The 20,531-nt window shown below is 57.7% G+C and overlaps 2 protein-coding genes and 1 non-coding gene across 5 annotated transcripts in view; 1 reads left to right on the top strand and 2 right to left on the bottom strand.

Annotated features, from left to right (window-relative positions):
* Coro7 (coronin 7) overlaps positions 1-20,531 on the bottom strand; it is a 74,866-nt gene that overhangs the window by 4,315 nt on the left and 50,020 nt on the right. For all 3 annotated transcript variants that reach the window (XM_005391296.2, XM_005391297.2, XM_005391298.2), the window contains 12 exons: positions 4,581-4,635; positions 4,060-4,117; positions 3,835-3,980; positions 3,670-3,762; positions 3,342-3,473; positions 2,370-2,496; positions 1,761-1,936; positions 1,140-1,248; positions 950-1,036; positions 730-872; positions 549-653; positions 382-467 (listed from right to left, as the gene is read on the bottom strand). In XM_005391296.2, coding sequence (XP_005391353.1) covers positions 382-467; positions 549-653; positions 730-872; positions 950-1,036; positions 1,140-1,248; positions 1,761-1,936; positions 2,370-2,496; positions 3,342-3,473; positions 3,670-3,762; positions 3,835-3,980; positions 4,060-4,117; positions 4,581-4,635 — 1,317 coding nt within the window. The remainder of the gene's footprint in view (positions 1-381; positions 468-548; positions 654-729; positions 873-949; positions 1,037-1,139; positions 1,249-1,760; positions 1,937-2,369; positions 2,497-3,341; positions 3,474-3,669; positions 3,763-3,834; positions 3,981-4,059; positions 4,118-4,580; positions 4,636-20,531) is intronic.
* On the bottom strand, positions 3,145-3,216 carry Trnaa-agc. The gene has a single exon. It is a non-coding gene; the product is annotated as a tRNA-Ala (tRNA).
* Vasn (vasorin) lies at positions 9,280-19,660 on the top strand. The gene is made up of 2 exons (XM_005391295.2): positions 9,280-9,408; positions 17,029-19,660. Exon 2 carries the CDS (start codon positions 17,038-17,040, stop codon positions 19,057-19,059), a length of 2,022 nt encoding a protein of 673 aa, XP_005391352.1. The 5' UTR covers positions 9,280-9,408; positions 17,029-17,037; the 3' UTR covers positions 19,060-19,660.

The following is a 20,531-nucleotide window of genomic DNA, read 5'->3' as shown; positions in this document are numbered from 1 at the left end:
TCCTCTCCTAACATGCATCTGCAAACATCTCCTGAGTCTCTCTAACTGGTCTGGTTCTTTGCTTCCTGTGCTACACTTGGTCCCCCACAGACCTGGGCTCCCGGGTCCGGCTCTCACTCCCGGGATCCCCCATTATTTCATTTTCCCTCTCACCCCTCCTTGCCATCCACTCACCTATCCATTTGTTTACTCATCTATTCACCCATCCACTCATCCATCTACCCTCTTCTCCATCCGTCCACCTCCCACCCAGCCCTACCCCACCATCCAGTAAGTAAGGGGTGAGAATGGGTTTTGCAGGCCTGACGGGTGTCTGTGACTTTAGGAAAGGGGACTCAGGTAGCTCCTGAAGTCTGGGGCTGGTTGTCCCTGAGTCCTCACCTGTCAAAGCCAGACACCAACAGACAGCACCCATCACACACCCAGACGATGCGGGCTCCACGGCCCCCCTCAGGTCCTGGACCTTCCTGTTGAGATACAGCACATGAATCCTAGCTGAGGTCCCCCAAACTGGGTCTGGGAGCCACCTCCAGCCCATAGTTGCTCACCTGCAGCGGTTCAGGGCCTCTCCTGGGCTCATAGACCCTCACGTATCCGTCCTTGCAGACAGTAGCCAGCTGCTGCCCATCGGGACTCCAGGCTAGGCCAAAGATCTGGGAACAACAGGTGGGGACGTGAGAGATATCTTCTTACCCCATGGCTGAGTCCCTGCATCTGCCACTGTCCTACCTGGTCTTGGTGGCCCTGCAGCCTCAGCTGCTCAGTCCCAGCCTTAAGGTCCCAGATCCGGATGGTGAGGTCATAGGAAGAGGAGGCCAGCACATCGGCCGCCAGTGGGTGGAAGCGCAGAGAGTAGATCTTCTCTGTGTGGCCTGGGGGAGGGCTGTGAGGTGACACTAAGCCCCTTGAAGTCACCATCCCACCCAGTCCCATCCCAGGCCCTTCTGACCTGTGAGCACAGCCTCTGGTGTGGTAAGCACCTCCTTCAGCCCCCCTGGGGGCACCCGCCACAGTCGGATCCGGGCATCCTCTCCAGCTGTAGAAAGAGACCAACAGCTTCTCCCAGACCCCACTCTCAGTTCCCCTGCCCCACTCAGGACCGGGGACTCTGCCTTAAGCCAGGCACCCAGTCTCCTTACCCACAGCGAGGCGGTGGGGGTCAAAGGGGTCCCAAGCCAGATCAGTCACGGCTGCCCTGTTCTGCAGTGTGGGCAGTGCGGTGTCAGGCAGGCGGCCAGGCTTCTTCAACTGTAGGAGGTGCCCCCAACCATGGCCATGAGACCCATGCAGGAAGCTGGTCCCAGCAGTTGCAGGGTGACAGCGTGACTGGGCCCCCACCCACTGTAGCAGACATCCCCACTACTGAGTGGCCCAACCTTTCTACCTTAGCCAGCTCCGGTTTGAGCCCCCCAGCCTGGTGCCAAGTGGGAAGCCCAAGAAAGTGAGGTGGTGGCAGCGTAGAGTGATGGAAAGAGCTCAGGCTCTAGGCTCAGGTGGTCTGGGTTTGAACCCAGCTCCACTTACGCAGCTGTGTGACCTGGACAGGTCACTAAACCTTTCTGTGCCTCTTCACCCTCATCTGTAAAATGGGGATAAGAAGGCACCTGCTGCACGGGACAGCTGGGAGGACTACTGCGTTTGCTGGCAGGTGTTTGATATACAGTCTGTGCTCATGAGGTCCTGTGAGTAGCTAAGGCTCGTAATGTCCTTGCCACTCCCAGGGACCTGAGGGACAGCCCTGGTTGAGCAGGATCACTTACCTCAAGCACAGCCACCTGCCCACCACTGCTCAGCAGAGGCACAGCCACACGCAGCTTGTTGGCACAGAAGCCGTCACTCTCACCAGGCGTGGTGAGGTTAAGCCCCTTGAGGTTGGTGATGTGACTGTCTCGATGCAGGACAGTGCCCTGAGCGTGGCGGAACTTGGAACTAGGGCCTGGTGGGTGGTAGGAATACGAAGCCTTGAGTGAGATGCTGTACCTCTCCGCCCTGCACCCTGGATCCTGGCTGCCTGCTTCCCCCGACATGGGAAGGTGCCTGGAATGTGTCCAGGCCAGGCCTCTGCAGAGGCAGTGCACACAACTCACATGGGACGCTCACCCTTGCTTGCACCCTGAGGGATCTCAGTGGAACCCCATGGTTCCAGGGAACACTGCTTGGGAATCAGAGGTCCAGGCTGCCCTCTGATTTTACAGATGACACTCAGTAGCCTCGCTCTAGCCTATGGGCTGAATGAACACATGACTCTGCCCAGAGCTGCAAGTCTGGGCAAGTGCGGGTGGCTCTCATGAAGTCTCCCCTCAAGACTAGGAGACAGAGATGACCGGCCAGGGGTGGGATGGACAGGGTCCTTGCCCTGACTGCCTTACCTAGAAGACTCTGCAGTGACTTCTGACTGGGGCTGGTGCCAATGCCACTGGTGCTGGAGAGCGAGGCCCCCGAGCTGGAGGGTGTGGAGGGTGACGTCAGCAGGCTTGGAGGAGAAGAGAAGCCCTCCTGGGGAGAAGGGCCTGGGTCATTCAGCAGGCCCTTGGGCACGCTGGCCAGAGAGAGAGAGAGGATACACCTGGCCAACTCCAGGGCTATCACTCTGGGCCTCTCTAGGCTGTGGGACCATGGGCTGAGTATGAGCCCCACTGTGGGTATGGACAGTGGTCGGGGAGAACAGGGCTGAATAACAGGCAAGAAGGTGGGCTGGGCTATTGGCCACAGGCAGTAGATAGCAGCTCCTGTGGTCCTGGATCCTGGCTTTGTAGAGGTCTGTGACAAGTGAGAGATGCTGATATTTCAAGAAAAGCCAGAAAACTTCTCTTTATGGGCAAAGTCTCACTTCCCTGGTGTCTGTTCAACTCTATGCTGTGAGCATTCTTGTCTCTGTTTTGTTTGTTTTTGGGTACCGGGAATTGAACTCAGGACCTTGTGCTTACCAGGCAGGCACTTGTGCTGCTGAGCTATACGCATGGCCTTTTTTTTTTTTTTCTTTTTTCTTTTGAGACACGGTCTCATTATGTAGTTCAGGCTGACCTAGACTCACTATGCAGCCCAGGCTGGCCTTGAACTCATGGCAATCCTCCTCCTGCCTCCGCCTCCCAAGTGCTGGGATTATAGGCACGCAGCACCACACTTGGCTTTTTTTTTTTTTCCCGGTGGTACTGGGAATTGAACCCAGGGCCTTGTGCATGCTAGGCAAACACTCTATCACTGAGCTATATCCCCAGCTATTGTTATGCTTGATGATAGAAAAGACCATAAAGAGCAACTGGCAGGTGGCCATACATGCATTCACCTAGGTACCTACTGTAGTGTCGCATCAGTCATGGGTGAGGGCAGCTGGTACTTACACTTGGATCAGTGTTGGCTTCTGGTGTCTCTGCAGGCTGCGTTATGTCAGGGGGAGGCTCCGTGGGGGGCACCAGACAGGAAGTGAAACTGGGGTGGGGCCGGCATGCAGGGTTGAGGCTGATCTTCTGCACCTGTGGGGAGGCTGGCAGCTGAGGCGGTGAGGGTGTAGGGATGCCAGTAGAGGGCACAGTCTGCTAGGTGGGAAGGGACCTCCATAGGGGTGGGCTCCATAGGATTAAGGCTCAGGGGTCAGTGGAAGAGCCCACAAAAAGCTGCACTGGGGGTTTCCAGGAACAGATGGCGCCAGGTGGGAGCACTCAGCCCTACCTGCTGGTTGCTCCCGGCCCACCAGGCGGAAGCGCTGGAGGCAGGTACGCAGCCAACTGCGTCTGGGAACAGGTCCTCGTGGAATTCCACAGTCTGGGGGCAGAGAGGCAAGTCAGTGAGGCTTGAGTTCCCCAGGCCCCCAGCCCTCATCCAGAGCCCCCTCACCTTCCGGGGCACATGGTAGCTGATGGGTACAATGGCTGCGTCGCTCAGCTGCAGGACACGGAGCACCTCACAGCCCATAACTGTTAGCGCTCGCCGGGGCACAAGGGCTGCCCCTCGCAGCACGTTCTCCAGGATGCACTGGGTCACTGTCAAGGGCAATACGGCAGGACAGTCAAGAAAAGAGAGGCTCAACGCAGAGGGAGAACTGAAGGGAACAGGGCTCACCTGGACTTAGTGCTGGCTGCTGTGGGGCCACCTCGTAACAGTATAGCTGACTCTCACCCTGAAAAAAAGCCCAGCCTGAGCGTCACTCACTGACCACATCCTGATGGCTGAGGCCTAGTGCCAACTTCCTCTCTGCCACCTGCTCTTCCCCAGGCACCAGAGCCACAGAACCACGGTGCTGTCCAGGAGCACCACCTCATGCCAGGTGCCGAGCTGAGCCCTTGGCAGTCCCTGCCTCAGTTGCCCATCATCTCGCGTGGTGCACACCAGGGGTGTGTATCAGCATTTATGGTATGCTGAGCACATCTCAGCACTGCTCTGTCCTTGGTCTTGTCCTCCTGAGGGCAACTTTGTAGGGGGTTACCTCATCTTACCCCCCCCTTCGCCCCAGGGGAAGATATCCCTGGCAGCGGGGTGTACTATTTTAGTTCTTCCTCTTTTGGGGAACAGCAAGAAGGACACTGGTGCAGGGACCCAACTTCGGGTGGTGGACACAAGTTGAAGCCCAGCTTCTTGCTCACCTTTCCTGCCAGGACCAGGAGCCCAGAGTCTGGGTCCAGCAGAGGCATCAGAGACCTGGGGAGAGAGGGCCAGTGCGTAGGTAGGATGAGGAGTAAGGGGCACAGGAGCAATTTGTGTCTAAATTGGGACTTAGAAGGAGCCATAGCGACCAGGAGCCACTCAGTCACTCTAGCTGTGTTAGCCTGAGCCCTAGGACCCTCCACCTCTTTTCCCTGTGCTGTCCATATGCCACACACAACCCCACATCCAGCTATCTTGCCCCAAGTGCCCCAGCCATCCACTTGCTTACCTGTAGGACTTGTGCTGGGCCTGTTCACTGAGGACCTCAGGCCCAACTTCAGTAAAGGCTCTTCTGAAGACCCCCACATATATTCTGCTCCTCCCTCAGCCAGCCTAGACATCAGGCCAGCACTGGCACAAAGTAGGGGGCAATGCTAGCCCATTCCCACCCATGCTGCCCGGAGTCTGTGGGGTGCACCCCTGGTGCTCTAGCTTGGTACTAAAGTATGGTGTCACCTGGCCTATCTCCCCTAATGCTTTGCAGTTCCAAGATATCTTAGAGACTAAGATCCCTCTCTGTGCCAACTCAAAGTTCTCACACCCGAGTGTGAGACGGGAGCATGGGCAGAACGGCTCCCACAGCTTCTGGGCTTTCCTGCTGTCTTCAGGTCTGCAGTCCAGGCTGTGCAGGCAGGATGTTCCTGCCCCCTCTGCTCCTGAGGTGGAGGTCACATCAGGAGGACATGGGGGCTGGGACTGCAGAGAGTAGGCTAGAAGCCCTTAGAGCCCTTGTCACTCTGTGGCAGGCTCCGCCTCAGTCAGCTGTCTGCCACTACCACCTCCTTCCCTGCAGGAGCCCCTTTACAGCTCCCCAGGCCTGTGAATTCTGCCTTCCAGCCCCAAGGCATTTGAGAGGGGTGTCCCGGAGAATTTGGAAGGGTGCCTTCTGTTTCTGGTCTTGGTTTCTTGTTATCAGGGACCCTTAGGCTTGGACCTCCAGCCTGACACCTTCAAACAGTTCCCCATCCCTGCGTGGTCCCAATGGTCACAGGTCACTCAGCTGTGGCAGCTGCCTCTATTCGTCACCCAGGCAACAGAAGGCCCAGCCTCCTCATCTCCTGAACACCAGTTGCCTTACCCACTTCTCCCACCCTGCCAGGAGCTACAGAGTGGGCCAGGAAGCTGGGCGGGGCCCCGGGTGCCTCCGCAATTTCCTGGACTCCCCAGAGCTGGTCACTTGTACACAGGCCCCTAATTATGTTTGGCTGACAAGGTGAGCAGGGCTCAGTGTTGCCCTTTTCAACCTGGTCTGACCGCTTCCAGCTGTGGTGGAGGCGGTGAGTGGGAGCAGAGGCGGGTGACCTGGGCATGCCCGTGCTGGGGCTGGTACCAGCAGGGTCAGCATCAGGTCCCCTTCAGTAGCTCCCACTAGTTCATGATCAATTATTCCTTGGATGACCTAATCTGTCCCCAGCCCTCAGCACTGCCTATAGGGGTGACCAGAGATGAGTACAAGAGACCCCATCCCTGTCCTCAAGGGGCTCACAGCCTGGGGCAAGAGGCAGACAGAGACAACCCCACAGTCCAAAACATGAAGGAAAGGCCCTCCGAAGACCTGTAGCACTAGCATGTAGCAGGGTAATTTGGCCTTGGCGGAGTGCCTGGAGAGGGTATTTTCTCTGATTCCAATGTTAGGCAAAAATCGGGTATTTTCTCTGATTCCAGTGTTAGGCAAAAACCAAACACATCACAGAGCAGGAATTCCAGGCAGCAACAGCAGGGTGTGAAAGGTCCTGAGGCAGGTGGGTACAAGGCCTTTTGAGGGATGGAAACCTTGGGGCCTGATTGAGGGTAAGGAGTTATGGCTCAGGCTAGGGTAGGCAAAGCCAGGTGGCACAGGCCTAGTGGCAGGAGGGGAGTTCTGTCGCTAATGAGTTATACGCATCAAAAAGCTGGTAGCATGTTTTAACTGAAGCTGGTTATAGGAACAGGAGTGGGAATAAGGAGGAGTGGGAATAAAAGGTGACAAGCGACTCCCAGACAGAGGCTGAGAACAAACGGGCTCCGGAGGTGCCCCTATGTTACCCCTGCTGCCTAAGCAAGATAGAGGAAGAGGCCTGGGGCTCCACTGGGGCAGTGATGGCTCAGCTATGCTCTAAACCAATCTCCTGAAAAGCCCTGGGCTGGCTTCCCTCATCCTCGCCCTGCTGGCTCCTGCCCACTGACTCAGGACATTGGGGCAGGAAGTCATAGTAGGCAGGGCTGGCTCCTCCAACAGGCCAGGCCAGTCCTCTTCGCCTCAGGCAGAGCCACCTGGGCAGCTCTGCGAGGCAGGAGCATCTTGCTGTCTGCGGTACAGCACTGGCTGGGAAATGGGGCCATAGCACCCAACACCAAGAGTTAGCCAGTGCTGACCTTAGGCCTCATAAAGAGACTGACCTGGGTCTGGATTTAGAATGTAGGTGAGCCCCAACTTGTCAGAAGGCCAGAGGTGGTGCCACCAGTGCCTCTCCTACTTCACAGCCCCTGGGTGTTACCCTGAAGGACTCTGACCCTATCATAGAAGGTCAAGAGCCCAGATCTGTCTTATTCTCCAGCCTAGGTCCCCGAATGATGGCACCAACCGGGTTGAGAGGGGGTCTTGGGTCTCTGATAATGCTACCAGCTCTCTAATGCTCCATGAGAGTACAGGTGGAAGGACTGGAGTGCAAAGCTCTGAGCCTCCTCCTCCAGTTCCCCCCTCCACTTCTCTTTCCTGCTTCAGGCCCCTTTCCACTGTCAGATAGCTTGACATTGCCTCGGTCCAAACCAGACCCTGGGGCCAAGCCTGCCCGTACACGCTGGTTACCCCTCCTCAGAGGGTCTGAGTGGGGTGGCACCTTGAGAGCAGCAAAGAAAGGTTGGGCAAACTGCGGAGGTCTCCTGGAAGCTTCCTCTGGGTTGATGGGGACCAGGGCATGAGATTAGGCAGGGCAAGGGGTCCTTCTCCACCACTGAGAGCTGGCCACAGAAGCAAAGGGCTTCAAGGCTATCAGGAAGTCCTGTTTCTTGGGGAAAATTAGACTAGAGTCTCTTGCACAACCTTCTCCCTCAGGCATCTGGGGATATTCCCAAGAGCCTCAAGAGGACACACAAATCAAGGGAAGAGGCATAGAAACAGTCTGGCCAGAGGCCACACAGCATGGACCGAAAACCCAAGGCCTCCTGAGCCAGTCAGGAAACTCGAGTGAGTGAAGAGCTAGGCATGAAAAAACAGGGAGGTGTAAGGGAAAGGGTGACCCATGAGACCAAGCCTTGGCCAGAGTGGGCAGCTGCCATTCAGCATCAGCTGAGACTTCCTGTTCAAAGCTCACTGGGAAGCCCCATTTTAATGTGCAACCACCTGATTTTTCAGTACTGGCCATGGCTTCAAAGTTTTTAAACTGCCATGCTGGCCAAACAAAACATAGCCAGGCCAGCTCTATCCAGGAACAGAAGAGGTTTATAGCCGTGCCCTACATGCATGACCCAAGAAAGTGTGGGGCACAGAGTCCTGCCTGTCCTGGGGAATGGACCCTGCAGAAGTCAAGGTGACTGTCTCAGCCAGATCCTGCTTGGACCCTGACAACTGGACATAGAAGTCATCTTGTCTCTGGAGGAAGAGTCCTCTAGAGACTACAAAGTCCCCAGCTGGTGTGGCCCTGCTTTTGGGAAGAGCCTTCAGACCCCCAAAGACTCAAACTGGCCCAGCCAAAGAGGCTTTGGCTGGAGGCTGGGCAGAAGGAGATACTGGTGTCCAGGGTTCTCCGGAAGTTAGGCATGACTCTGACCACAAATACAGAGGGGGAGGAGGGCAGAGTACTTTCCTGGAATTCTCCGAGTCTGGGGAATTTTCTGGACCAGTCTCTGGGCCCTTCCTGCCCAATCAAGGACCACTGTCAACCGAAGCCCAGGCTCCAACCACTGTTGTAAGGTTCAGGACCTGAAGCTGTCAAATAAGTAGGGGGCCTTTCCTTCCTGTGTCTCAGGCCTTCCTAACATGTAGGGGGTCCTAAGGCTGCCGTGGCCACCAGCACCTCAAACTCAGTGTTATCTGTTGTATTTAGGAGGCTTTTTTTTTGGTTTTTTTTTGAGACAGGGTCTTGCTTTATAGCCCAAGCTGGCCTTGAACTCGATGTGCTCCTCCTGCTTCAACCTCCCAGTGCTGGGCTTAGGAGGCTCTTTTGAGGGCTTTGTGTGGCCTGCTCAAGAGTTTCTGAAATCGGGATTAGCTACCAACAATAACACATTGAGAAATTTCACCCAAAAATCTGGAGAGTCTTGAAAAATCCTTTCCTCTGGCGTGCTGATCAGGTCATGAGGATTGGGCCCCCCGCCGACCCCCACTGCTCCAGCCCCAGCTCTCCAGGTCTCAACTGATCCTGGGGGCATCTTCTTGCGTTTCTGTCACCTGGCTAGTGTCTCACAGAAACGGGGCTGTTACTCTTGGTATCACTCAACGTTCGCTTGCTTTTTAGGCGAACAGCAGGAACCTGCGCAGTGTCACAGAGCAAACTAGGGGCAGGCAGGGTTTGACTCCTGCCCAGGTCGGGCGGTGGCGGGGTGAGGACTAGGGCAGCGCAGTCCAATGACCCCCGGCAGCAGAGGGGGCGGGTCTCCGACGGCCCCGCCCCAGCCAATGGGCAGCAACCCCGCCCCTACACTCTTAAGGCGCGACCCGCCCACCCCTAGCCGACTCCAGAGCCCAAGCCCGAGGCGGGAGACTAAGACGCCTTCTGGCCCAGACGCGAAGGACTGAAGCGGGGGCCTGCCCGGCCCGGCCCCCTCAGTCATCGCCACAGCCTCCCGGTGAGTATCTGAGGAAGGGGAATGTCTGTCGGTGGGGGCATCAGGGAGGCTGCGTATACTCGTCGCACACACGCACCCTTGCGTGGTCACCTGGGCCCAGCCAGGCAGACGGCCCCTCTATACCCCTTCTCAGCGTCCTGGGGCGCCTCCAGCTCCACGGCTGGCCAGCGTTCGTGTGTGTACACGGCTCACTGGCCGACGAGGTTGCAAGCAGACAAAATAAACACCCCCTCCCTTGCTTCCTCCTCCCACGGCTGGGCCCTCCGGCATGACCAGTTTTATGAATCAAACCCCTTTCAGGGACTGGCCCAGCTGTAGTCTTTGGTTACTTTTCCCTCCGAGGGTCAGACAGTCCAGTCCCCCTGTGCAGACCAGCTGCTTAGGGTTTTTTGGGCCTTGTCACTCATGGCACTGCTGGGGGCTACAGACATGCAGCCCGGGGAAAGAATTTGGGGTGATGGGGGGGAAGGACCTTGGCCTGCTAGGCCCATTAGTGTTCCAGGTGTATCTCTGCTTCTGCCAGGAAAGGGGCTTTGCTTGGGCTTCAAACCCAATGGCCTGGAGCCAGCCTAGTGCTTTGTGTCCCTGGGCTGGCAGCACTGGGGCCTGCTCAGGTCCTCTGTGGTCACTGGCAAGCCAGCTGATTGGTGCCAACCATTCTGCCTCACTCCTGTTTTAACAATTACCACACCAGGCTTCTTGACCCCCTCTCCTGCGGGGGCCCAGAGGTGGAGTCTGCAGGGCAGAAGAGGCCCCAAGAGGCTAGGTGTCCCGTCTGCCTTATGCACCAAGTGAGGGTTCAGAGAAGCGCCAAGACAGAACTCTCTGCTCAGGCCAAGTGCCTCCAGCTCTAGGGACTGGACCAAATCCCAAAGGTCCCTTTCTGCTAGCCTGGGCTCTGGGTGTTGCAGACATAGAGGGGAGGCTGAACTGGTGGCCTCCAAGCGAACTCCATTAGAGTCGGCTCAGTGGACAGTAAAGTCTAGCATGGGCCCAGCTGTTGGCACAGCCCAGCAGAGCAGGGGCAGACGGCTGGGGGGATGGGAGAGCAGTCCCCTGAGTTTACTGACTTCTCCCAAGGGAATCAGCCCCCAGAGCTTCTGTAAACAGAGTGTCAGAGGCAGGAAGAGGGCTCTGGTAATGAGCAGCCCAGCTGGATTCCCTCCAGACCATTATCTAGCCTCTCCTAGTCCAGGGAGCGAGGAAGGACCCAGGAGCATCTGTGCCAGCCTGGGGCCCTGGGCACTGGCTGTCCCACCTCCCCTAGCCTGCTGGAGTGAGGCAGAATGGCTGGCATACTGGAACACCTACCTGAGTGAGACCTGTGGGTCTGGAGGTTCAGGTGGGGGCGGGGTGGGGTGAGGGACTTGTGTCCAGATGACACTATTCTCCCCAGACTCTGGAAGTGGGTGAAAGGAATTCAGCACAAGGAGCCCCTTAGACACTGCCCAGACTGTCTGTGGCAGACAGGGCAGAACACGGCCCACAGTTGTAGCTTCCATTACTGACCGCCCCCCACGCACACACCCACCTGGTGGAGTTGGGACAGGATGCAGGTAAGGATATTTAATCCTTAGTTGGGGATGTGGTAGGTGGTCCCTACCCTTGGGCTACACAGCCCTAGGAACAGGAAAGTGGGATCCCAGCTGGGCCCAGGAGGGGGCTTCCACCTCAGTAGCCCAGCCAGCCAGTCCTCCTCAGTGAGCAGAGAAAGCTGCCCACAGAGGCATCCCTGGCCATTGGTCCTTCTCAGAACCCCTCCCTGGGCTGGGGAGCCCAAGGCTCACTGTTGCCAAGAAAACCAGCTCCCCTCACTGCTATGGAATTTGCATGAGTTCTTGGAGACCGGGAAGGGGGAGGGTGCATGCGTGGGTGTGCAGCTCGGTGTGCGTCTGTCGTGGGCGTGTGTCTCCGCGCGTGACTGCAGGAGGCTGTGTTTCACTCCTGCAGGGGTGCTTCAGGAAAATCTGTGCACTCCGGAGGGCCATAGGCTCAGCCTCCTTCCTTTTATCAGCTTGTACATTCCAGAGTCAGCCGGGTTGCCTTCCCCAACCCCTCAGGCAGGCAGGCAGGCCATAGGCCTCCCCCGCTTTTCCTCATTCCAGCCTCCCAGGGTGTGAGGAGGCCGGAGGAGGCTCCCTGGCCACCTTGGTTTGGGGGGTGGGGGCAGGCAAAGGGCCAGTTCTTGTCAGGGTTGGAGATGGCCCCGCACCAGGCTTCTCTTGGGGAATGCAACAAGCCTCTGACATTCCTGGAGGCTGCCTGAGAGATTTCATTAAGGAGAGAGGAGGGAGCTTTAGCCTGTATTGAGAAGGGGCCTCGTGGGCAGGGGCCCTTCCTGGCCCTGAGCCCCAAGCCACTTGGTAGCTGTGATAGCAGAGAAAGTAGTTAGCTCAGTGACCAGGGCCTACCTTCCCATTAACTAGACTACAGACCCCAAGAAGGGGCCCTTGTGCCACAGGTTGGCCAAAACCCTGGTTACTAGTGGGACTGGTGCTTGGTGGGAGAGTGAGAAGGGCAAGACTCCTTCTGGGGCCATTATGTTCTCAGACCCCTGGGGTCAGGTGACTTGGGGATGGTGGCTTCCCTTGATGACTAGGTGTTCTGGCAAGATCAGGGTTAATTGCAGGGTTAAAGGCTTACTCTATGGATGTTTGACCCAGGGTAGGGACAAGGCGGGGAAGAGGCCTGGTGTCTGGGCCCAGTCCCAGTAATATCACACCTGCCACGTGCCGACAATGGCATTTGGACTGGCCCATTTCTAGTTGGGCGACAGCCACCATATAGCTCCTAGGGCCACAGGTGTTCTTGCCCAACAGGTGGAACCTCTCCTGACTGAGATGGCATGTCCTGCCACCCTGAGGGCTCACTTGAGCCAGGGACTAGTTTTAACCCTGGACTGACAGGTCTGGTAGCTGCCAAGTCACCCACAATGCCACTAAAGACACCCACCTGGGGCCACGCCAACCTCCTTAGGTGCAAGACAGGAGAAGTGCCTAGTTGCCAGCCGGCCTAAAGCTGCTCTCAGACCTAGAACTCCCTTCCTAGATAGGTGGATGAGCTGAGTGTTCTGGTTGTCCCCCTTTGCTATCTTCTGACTGTGCAGAAAACTCACATAGGGAACTTTTCCAAAATACAGCTCTGCCTGGACTTCACTCCCACAAGTTCTTAATTGGTCTTTTTATTGGGTTGGGCCCAGGTTGTCAGGATTTTTTAAAAGCTTCCTAGGTGATCCTGACCTGCACTTAGGTAGAAAAGACCCTGGGGTTACAGATGGAGATGGAAGCTGAGGTGAGGTCACAAATCAGGCAAAAGGAGCAGACTTTGAGGAACTTGAGTCCTCACCCCACTTCCTTTTGTGTGGGGACCTAGGACAAAGGGCCCCCCTGACCTCTCTGCCCTGCTGAACAAGGGGCTGCGGTGTCCCAGGGAAGGGGAGATAGGGCGGACCCAACCCAGGCTGTGAGCCTCCTTGGACACGTCAGTGAAACTGGAGCCAGCTATTCTGGCCGCCGGCACAGTCCCGCCTGCCTGGGGGGTTGGCAGACTCCTGGGGCTGGGCTGCTGCCAGGCCTGGCCGGCAGTTCAGAGCCCAAGCAGGCCAACACCCAGAGCCAGAGGCCCAGAGCCATAGGGTTAGACCCACAGCACCCACCCCCATATCTACTCCTAAGTGCCTGGCACAGGAAAAGGTGTGTGGGTTCTGTCCATCTGTGTGTCTTTCCAAGCTATCCTCCACCCAGCTGGGCTCATGACTTTCCCCAGGAGCATGAGAGGTACCAGCCCCAGGACTGATGTGGTCACCCAGGTACCTAGGTTCTTTCTCACCTACTTACCTGTTCCTGCCCGATGCACAAGTGGGTGCCCACAAGTGTGTTGCACATTCAGGGATGGAGGGGCACTCTGGGTCCCCTGAGAGCTGTGATGACGAATGTCCTTAGTTTTCCTTACTCATAGAGCCCCTCCCAGAGGTCATATGCTGTAGAGAGATGGCCAAAGGACAGCTCACCCCCCACACCCCTTTCCAGAACTCAGGACACCGCACCCCGCTTCCCCACCAGCCTGAGAGTGCAGGGCAGCCTTGCCTCTGCACCCACAGCCTCTGTTGGTATGAAGGTGGAGTAGAGTCCCTCTCTTTGGTGGCCTCCAAGCCCATGAGGCAGACAGGGCTCCAGGTTTATGGGTAACACCCTCAGTAGCTAATGTTTACCAACCGCCTGGCAGGTACCCTAAGTATATACTGAATCCCCTGAGCAGCAGGTGCTATAACCAATAGGGGCTGAAGTAGGTTCGTGCCAGGGGGTTCTGCAGCAGCTGAGAACCCTGGGAGTGAAACCTGGACATTCATCCTGGCTCCTGGACACTACAGAGCCTAGCCCTCTGCATACAGCTTCTGTCTACCACACTACGGCAGAAGTGTCAGCGGGAGGAAGGGGCCCTGGACCTGGCTGTTGCCCCTCTCTACCTCTATCCCCGTAAATCCCAGGGCTGCTCCAGGAGCCTCCCAATAATACCCTTGGCAGAGGAAAAGGTCTTGTGCCCCTGCTGCGGCTCAGTGGATCAGATATCAAAGCAGAGATTCTGCTCCTTTCAGAGCTGCCCTACTCACTGGATAGCGTAGCACAGTGGTCACCCCCATGGGACGCCCCACACACACACTCCCACTTGCACACAGGTCAGCCATGCACCCAGACCCAGACATCAGCATGTGTTAAAAGAACTACCTGTTTAAAAACAAACAAGAGGAAACAACTCTTGAGGATGGGGTGGGGGCAGAGCTACTATGACAGCTGGGTAAGTAACTGAGGGCTTAGTCCACAAAGGCTTGAACCTGGGCCTGAACTTAGTGCTCTACATCATACTGCATCCTTTCCAGGGTAACCCTTTGTCCTCTCAGGTTCCCTACTGGGGCTGCTCAATTTGCTCTTGGTGCCAGAAAGACCCTGGTGGAGCTCCCGGCCACCAGACTGCAGCTTGCAAACTGAGCAGTTTTCCAAAGTCCTAGCATCAGCTGCTGCCTCAGTCTCTTCTTGGTGTGTCAGGATGAGGCAGAGCTCAGGCGAAGGAGCTCACTTCCACATCCTGAGGAATAGGAAGCAAATTAGCTACTGCCTGCCAGTTTCCTTGGCCCAGGACCTGGTCCCTCCTATCCTGACCCAGCCCCTTTCCCCAGCAACTCGGATGTACATTCCATAGCTTGTTACTTACCAACCAGGTGGCCATACTATAGGTACCCACAGTGTCCCTCCCCCCCTGTCTCTTTAGTGATGGTTGATTTAAAGCTCAACAGATTAGGAAGCCCAGAACCCACAGCTGGACCCCCACCTCAGAGCAGAATGAGGAGTACTTCCCCAGCATGTGCTCCAAGCCCCTACTCCGCAAGCATCCTCCTGCACAACCCAGACGGACCAGGACAAAAGTGAAACTGAACTGCTGACTGTGGAACTGCCACTAGTGGCAGCTTGTACACCTCTGAGCACAGGGCTGCCTGTCCATAGCAAGAACTCTTAACCATGACCTCATATGAGACCCACAGGGAGCTGAAAGCAGTGCGGCCAGGCTGGCCACATGGAGGGTCCCCTTCTGCCTGAGCTCTGCCTGGCCCTGCTGGAAGGGATGATTGAGGGCGAGTGACCTCGCTCCCCACGTAGACATGGGGTGGGCATGGGTCACCTGAAGCCCACATCTGGATCCAGGCCCTCTATCACCTTCTCAGTCAGTGAAGGAGGAGCTAGTGGAGTGAGGGGGGAGCTGGGGGTACAACACACTGGCCTTAGGCCATCATGTGCAGACCCCCCACGGTACAGGTGCCAACAGGCTTGTGGATACCTGAGGCCTCATTTGGGTACCTGCTTCATCTGAGGCTTAGGGTGAGGTCCTGCCAGGCAGTTCACTCAGCAGACATACTACCAGGGCTCTGGAGACCATGAAGCAAAGGCAAACAGGGCGGTGTCAGCACGGGCAGGCTCCTAGAGCTCACTATGGAGGGCACGCAGTGGGTCGGGCAGGCTTCCCCAAAGGGCCTCTGAAGGATGTTCATCATTGTCAATGAGTGAGGGGTGGGTTCTAGGTTGGAGACTCCTGGAGGGGGATGACTTCCCTGGCAGGGACACTGCAGGTAGGCAGGGCCTACAGAAGTGACAAGGCCTGTCCCTTCACCTAGAGCTAGCCAATGAATTCCACAGCCGCATGCACCAGAAGGGTAAGCCCATGGATAGGCCCCTTCCCTCCAGCCCAGCGTGGTGGGGCAGAGAAGGCTGGGTGGGGGTCGGGTTACCTTCCTTGGCCACATGGGGGGAGGGAAGGGCCAGACTCTAAGCACAAAAGGCCCTTGTGTGAGCAGCAGGCACCTGGAGGGGGATGGGATAGAGGCCGCTGGGCAGGACTGCCACTTGGGCACAGGCTGCTTAGGGACCTCTAGGATCACCCAGGGTGAAAGTTGTAACTGGACAGCCCCTAGCTCTCCTAGAAGCCTAAGTGGGGTGTAGAGGAAGCTGAACCCATGTTGTCTTGGGCAGTCCCAGTGAGCGCTCCCAGCCCTGGCAGGTGGTTGAAATGTGGGGACCTGCATCTAGAGAGTGTGGCCCCTTCTCTGGGGCAGGCCCCAGGCTACAGCTCAGACTTCCTGGTATCTCCAAGCGCCCCTTTTCCTATTACCCAGCAGCAGGAAGAGTTGCTTCTCCTTGAAGTGACTACTTGGGAAACAGAGGTGGCTGCTGAGGGGGTCCTGGCACATGGGAAGCACTGGCCACTGTCTGGTAGGAGACAGCTGCTGCTCTTCCCTTAGGGCCCAACCCAGAGCAGACCCTGAGAACTGTGGGGGTAGGGTAAGCCTGTGTCACCCATCCAGCTTAGCACAGCCCCTGGGGACCCCTCATCTCTGGCTCTTCATGTTCAAGAGGTCAGGGGATCTGAAGAGGCAGGCTTCCAGCCTCCTGACTGCCCCACCCCACCCCAAGACAAGGGGACACCTGCCAAGGGCTGCAGCCGGCCTCCACCCCTCCTCTACAAACCATCCTGCTGGCCACATCCTGGCGGCCTGCAGCCCCCATCCTGGGCAGGTCTGACTGCACAAGTGGAAAAACACCGATCCCATAGTTTCCATGTGAAGTCTTCCCACTGCGGTCTCTCCTCAGTGTAAGGAGGGAGGGATGCAGAGTGTGGTGCAGGGGCCAGGGCCAGGGGCAGCCAGCTTCTCTGCTTACGCGCTGGGCCTCTTGCCCATCCATCTCTCCCAGACACTACAGGGAGGGGCTGCTGCTTCAGGACCCACAATTCTTCCCTCTTCCCTGTCCACCACAGGCAGCCAGAGGACTTGGCTAGGCGGAGGCAGGAGGCCCCGAGGTTCAGGAGGAAGAAGCTGTCATGGTCACTGAGTGCTCAGTGGTTGTCAGTTCTTGTGCTGGCCTCTGTGCATCAGCCCACTGGGCACTTGTGACAGCCAATGTCATGTGGTGAGGGCGTGACAGGGCGAAGCTAGGAACTGGGCTGGGGGCACTGGGGACCTGACTCACAACTGCTGGGCTCTGCATCTGGGGGCAGAGACTCAAAGAATTCCCTTCTGGCCTTTCCTGGCCATAGCCACCCTCTGAACTCTGACTCAGGTTTCTCTGCTTCCAGGGACGGAAGATGTGCTCCAGGAGTCCCCTGCTGCCACTTCTGCCACTCCTGCTGCTGGTCCTGCGGTCCAGTGTACAGGGCTGCCCATCTGGCTGCCAGTGCAACCAGCCACAGACGGTCTTCTGCACTTCCCGCCAGGGGACCACACTACCCCGAGATGTGCCACCTGACACCACAGGCCTGTATGTCTTTGAGAATGGCATCACCACACTGGATGTGGGCAGTCTGGCTAGCCTGCCAGGACTGCAGCTCCTGGATCTGTCACAGAACCAGATCACTAGCCTCCCCAGTGGCATCTTCCAGCCACTCGCCAATCTCAGCAACCTGGACCTGACTGCCAACAAGCTTCGTGAGATCACCAATGAGACCTTCCGGGGCCTGCAGCGCCTCGAGCGCCTCTACTTGGGAAAGAACCGCATCCACCACATCCAGCCAGGGGCCTTTGATGCCCTCGACCGTCTCCTGGAACTCAAGCTGCAGGACAATGAGCTGCGGGTGCTGCCCCCACTGCGCCTGCCCCGCCTGCTGCTGCTTGACCTCAGCCACAACAGCCTGCCAGTCCTGGACCCCGGCATCCTGGACACCACCAATATGGAGGCCCTGCGGCTGGCTGGTCTGGGGCTGCGGCAGTTGGACGAGGGGCTCTTTGCCCGGCTGCGAAACCTCCATGATCTGGATGTATCTGACAACCAGCTGGAGCACGTGCCCCCTGTGATTCGAAGCTTGCGGAGCCTGACGCGTCTGAGGCTGGCTGGCAACACCCGCATCGCCCAGCTGCGGCCTGAGGACCTGGCCGGCTTAGCCGCTCTGCAGGAGCTGGACCTTAGCAACCTGAGCCTGCAGGCCCTTCCCAGTGACTTCTCGGGCCTCTTTCCCCGCCTGCGGCTCCTGACCGCTGCCCGCAACCCCTTCAATTGTGTGTGCCCTTTGAGCTGGTTTGGCCCCTGGGTGCGTGAGAGCCACATCACACTAGCCAGCCCTGAAGAGACACGCTGCCACTTCCCACCAAAGAATGCTGGCCAACTGCTGCTGGAGCTTGACTATGCTGACTTTGGCTGCCCAGCCACCACTACCACTCCCACAGTGCCTACCACAAGGCCCAAGGTGGAGGAGCCCACACTCTTGCCTTCCAGCTTAGTTCCCACCTGGCTTAGTCCCACAGAACCAGCCACTGAGGCCCCCAGTCCACCACCCACTGCCCCACCAACCATGGGGCCTGCTCCCTGGCCCCAGGACTGCCCGGTTTCCACCTGCCTCAATGGGGGCACTTGTCACCTGGGGGCAAGGCACCACCTGGAGTGCCTTTGCCCTGAGGGCTTCACAGGCCTCTACTGTGAGAGCCACATGGGGCAGGGAACACGGCCCAGCCCCACACCAGATACGCCAGGTCCCCCCCAGCCTCTGCCCCTCGGCATTGAGCCAGTGAGTCCCACTTCCCTGCACGTGGGGCTGCAGCGCTACCTGCAGGGCAATGCCATGCAGCTCAGGAGTCTCCGCCTCACCTACCGCAACCTGTCAGGCCCTGACAAGCGGCTAGTGACCCTGCGGCTGCCCGCCTCGCTTGCAGAGTACACAGTTACCCAACTGAAGCCCAACTCTACCTATTCCATCTGCGTTACGCCCTTGGGCATTGGGCGGGTGCCTGAGGGCAAGGAGGCCTGTGGGGAGGCCCAAACACCCCCGGCTGTCCTCTCTAACCATGCCCCAGTCACCCAGGCCCAAGAAGGCAATCTGCCACTCCTCATTGCACCTGCCCTGGCTGCTGTGCTCCTGGCTGCCCTGGCCGCCATGGGGGCAGCCTACTGTGTGCGGCGCGGACGGGCAGCAGCTGTGGCTCAGGGCAAAGGGCAGGTAGGACCAGGGTCTGGGCCTCTGGAGCTAGAGGGGGTGAAGACCCCCTTGGAGCCAGGCCCCAAGACAACTGAGGGGAGTAGAGAAGCCCAGCCAGATGGGCCTGAGTATGAGGTGCCACTCATGGGCTACCAAGGGCCCAGCCTCCAGGGGGCTCTCCCTGCTAAGCCCTATATCTAAGCCTGGGAGTGATGGGGTAGCTAGAGGGCCAGGCACTCAGCCACCACCCTCCTGCTGCCACATAAGTTCTCAGTACATACCACAGGGACATATGCAGGGTGGGCCTCTGTGACTACAGCCCGAACCTATCCCTCTCTGGGCCTTGGTCTCATCTGTGAGCTACTGCAACCTAGGTGACAAGCTCTAATAGCCATGAGCCTGAGGGACTGAGACACTGGGAGATCAGTGTCTGCCCGTTCTGCGGTGTGCAATCTGGAGTGTGGTGGCCCTGCCGTGTGCTGGTAACACAGGCCAGGGCTCCAGCCCAAAGACCTGGGGGCCAGTGAAGGAAGCCCCCAGAGGGAGCAGGCAGGGACAGCCCTGTAGCTCCAGCCTTGCCCCAGAAGCACAGGAACACAGGAAACTGGAAAGGAAGGTGCCATGGGAACATGTGGATTTGCTTCTGTTGTTTTAGTTTTTTAAAGTATATTTATAAGAGATCCTTTCCCATTTATGCTGGGAAAATGTTTTTCAAACTCAGCGACAAGGACTTTGGTTTTTTAAGACAAATGATGATATGAAGGCTTTTTGTAAGAAAATAAAAGATAAAAGACATGAGTGTTTCTTGGGGTTGGCCTAGGGTAATGCAATGGGTGCAGGAGGATGTAGAGGGCCCGCCCTCTCTGTGGGCAGCTGCGGCTGAGGCACTTCTCTGCCCTGGGCACCAGGCCTGGGCTGTAATGCTACTGCTGAGGCCCCCTTAGGGAAGGGACCAGTCAGGGAAGCTTCACCACAGCCAGGCCTTCTGCTAACAGGAGCCACAGTGCCTGTGTGTGAGGCTGGGAGAGGTGTGCAGCAGATAAGGAGCACACAGGGTTCCCAAGAGAGGTCACGCCCTTCTTGGGCAGGCCTGACAGTCACTTCACCACCTGCCTCCTTCTGGGGGAGAGAGGGCTCCTTTGAGTGTCTCATTCCTGGGTGTCACAGCTAGTTCTAGAGCCAGGTGGACCCCAGAGCTGTCTGGCAGGTTCTAGGCCAGCCAGGTGGTGAGCTTGTTCCCAGCTCCTCCCTGCTGTCTCACTGCCCTCTGCCCAGGACTCAGTTAAGAAATCCCACTTCGCTTCCTGCCCTATGTGTGAAGAAGGGCCCTGGTTGGGGGGAAGCATGCACCTATTGCCAATTGCTAGGGAGGGAAGGGGTGAGCCACAGCTATTAGTGGCAGGCTTAGGACAGGGCCAGAAGGCCAACTCTGGCTTGCAGATGGCACCCGGCTTGGTGGCCCTGTGGTGCCCCCTTAGCCCCTGCACGGGGGATGTGCTCAGGTGCTCCGGAACTCCCCGAGGTAGGAGTGTTTTCCAGGAGGGCTGAAGGTTGAGGTGCGACAGGCAGGGACTGGTATTCCCTGTACCCAGTCCAGGGAGTTTGGGGGCAATAACATACATATAGCACCTTTTCCTGTTATCCCCCAGGGAGTGAAGGGGGAGACAGCCCTG

This window comes from Chinchilla lanigera, unplaced genomic scaffold (genome assembly GCF_000276665.1).
Source record: "Chinchilla lanigera isolate Chin_1 unplaced genomic scaffold, ChiLan1.0 scaffold00041, whole genome shotgun sequence".
Classification (NCBI taxonomy): domain Eukaryota; kingdom Metazoa; phylum Chordata; class Mammalia; order Rodentia; family Chinchillidae; genus Chinchilla; species Chinchilla lanigera.
Note: the sequence above shows the minus strand (reverse complement) of the source record. Positions and strands in the feature narration are given on the sequence as shown.

Coding starts and splice junctions, on each gene's coding strand:
- Vasn (XM_005391295.2), top strand. CDS start 17,038: ATGTGCTCCAGGAGTCCCCTGCTGCCACTTCTGCCACTCCTGCTGCTG.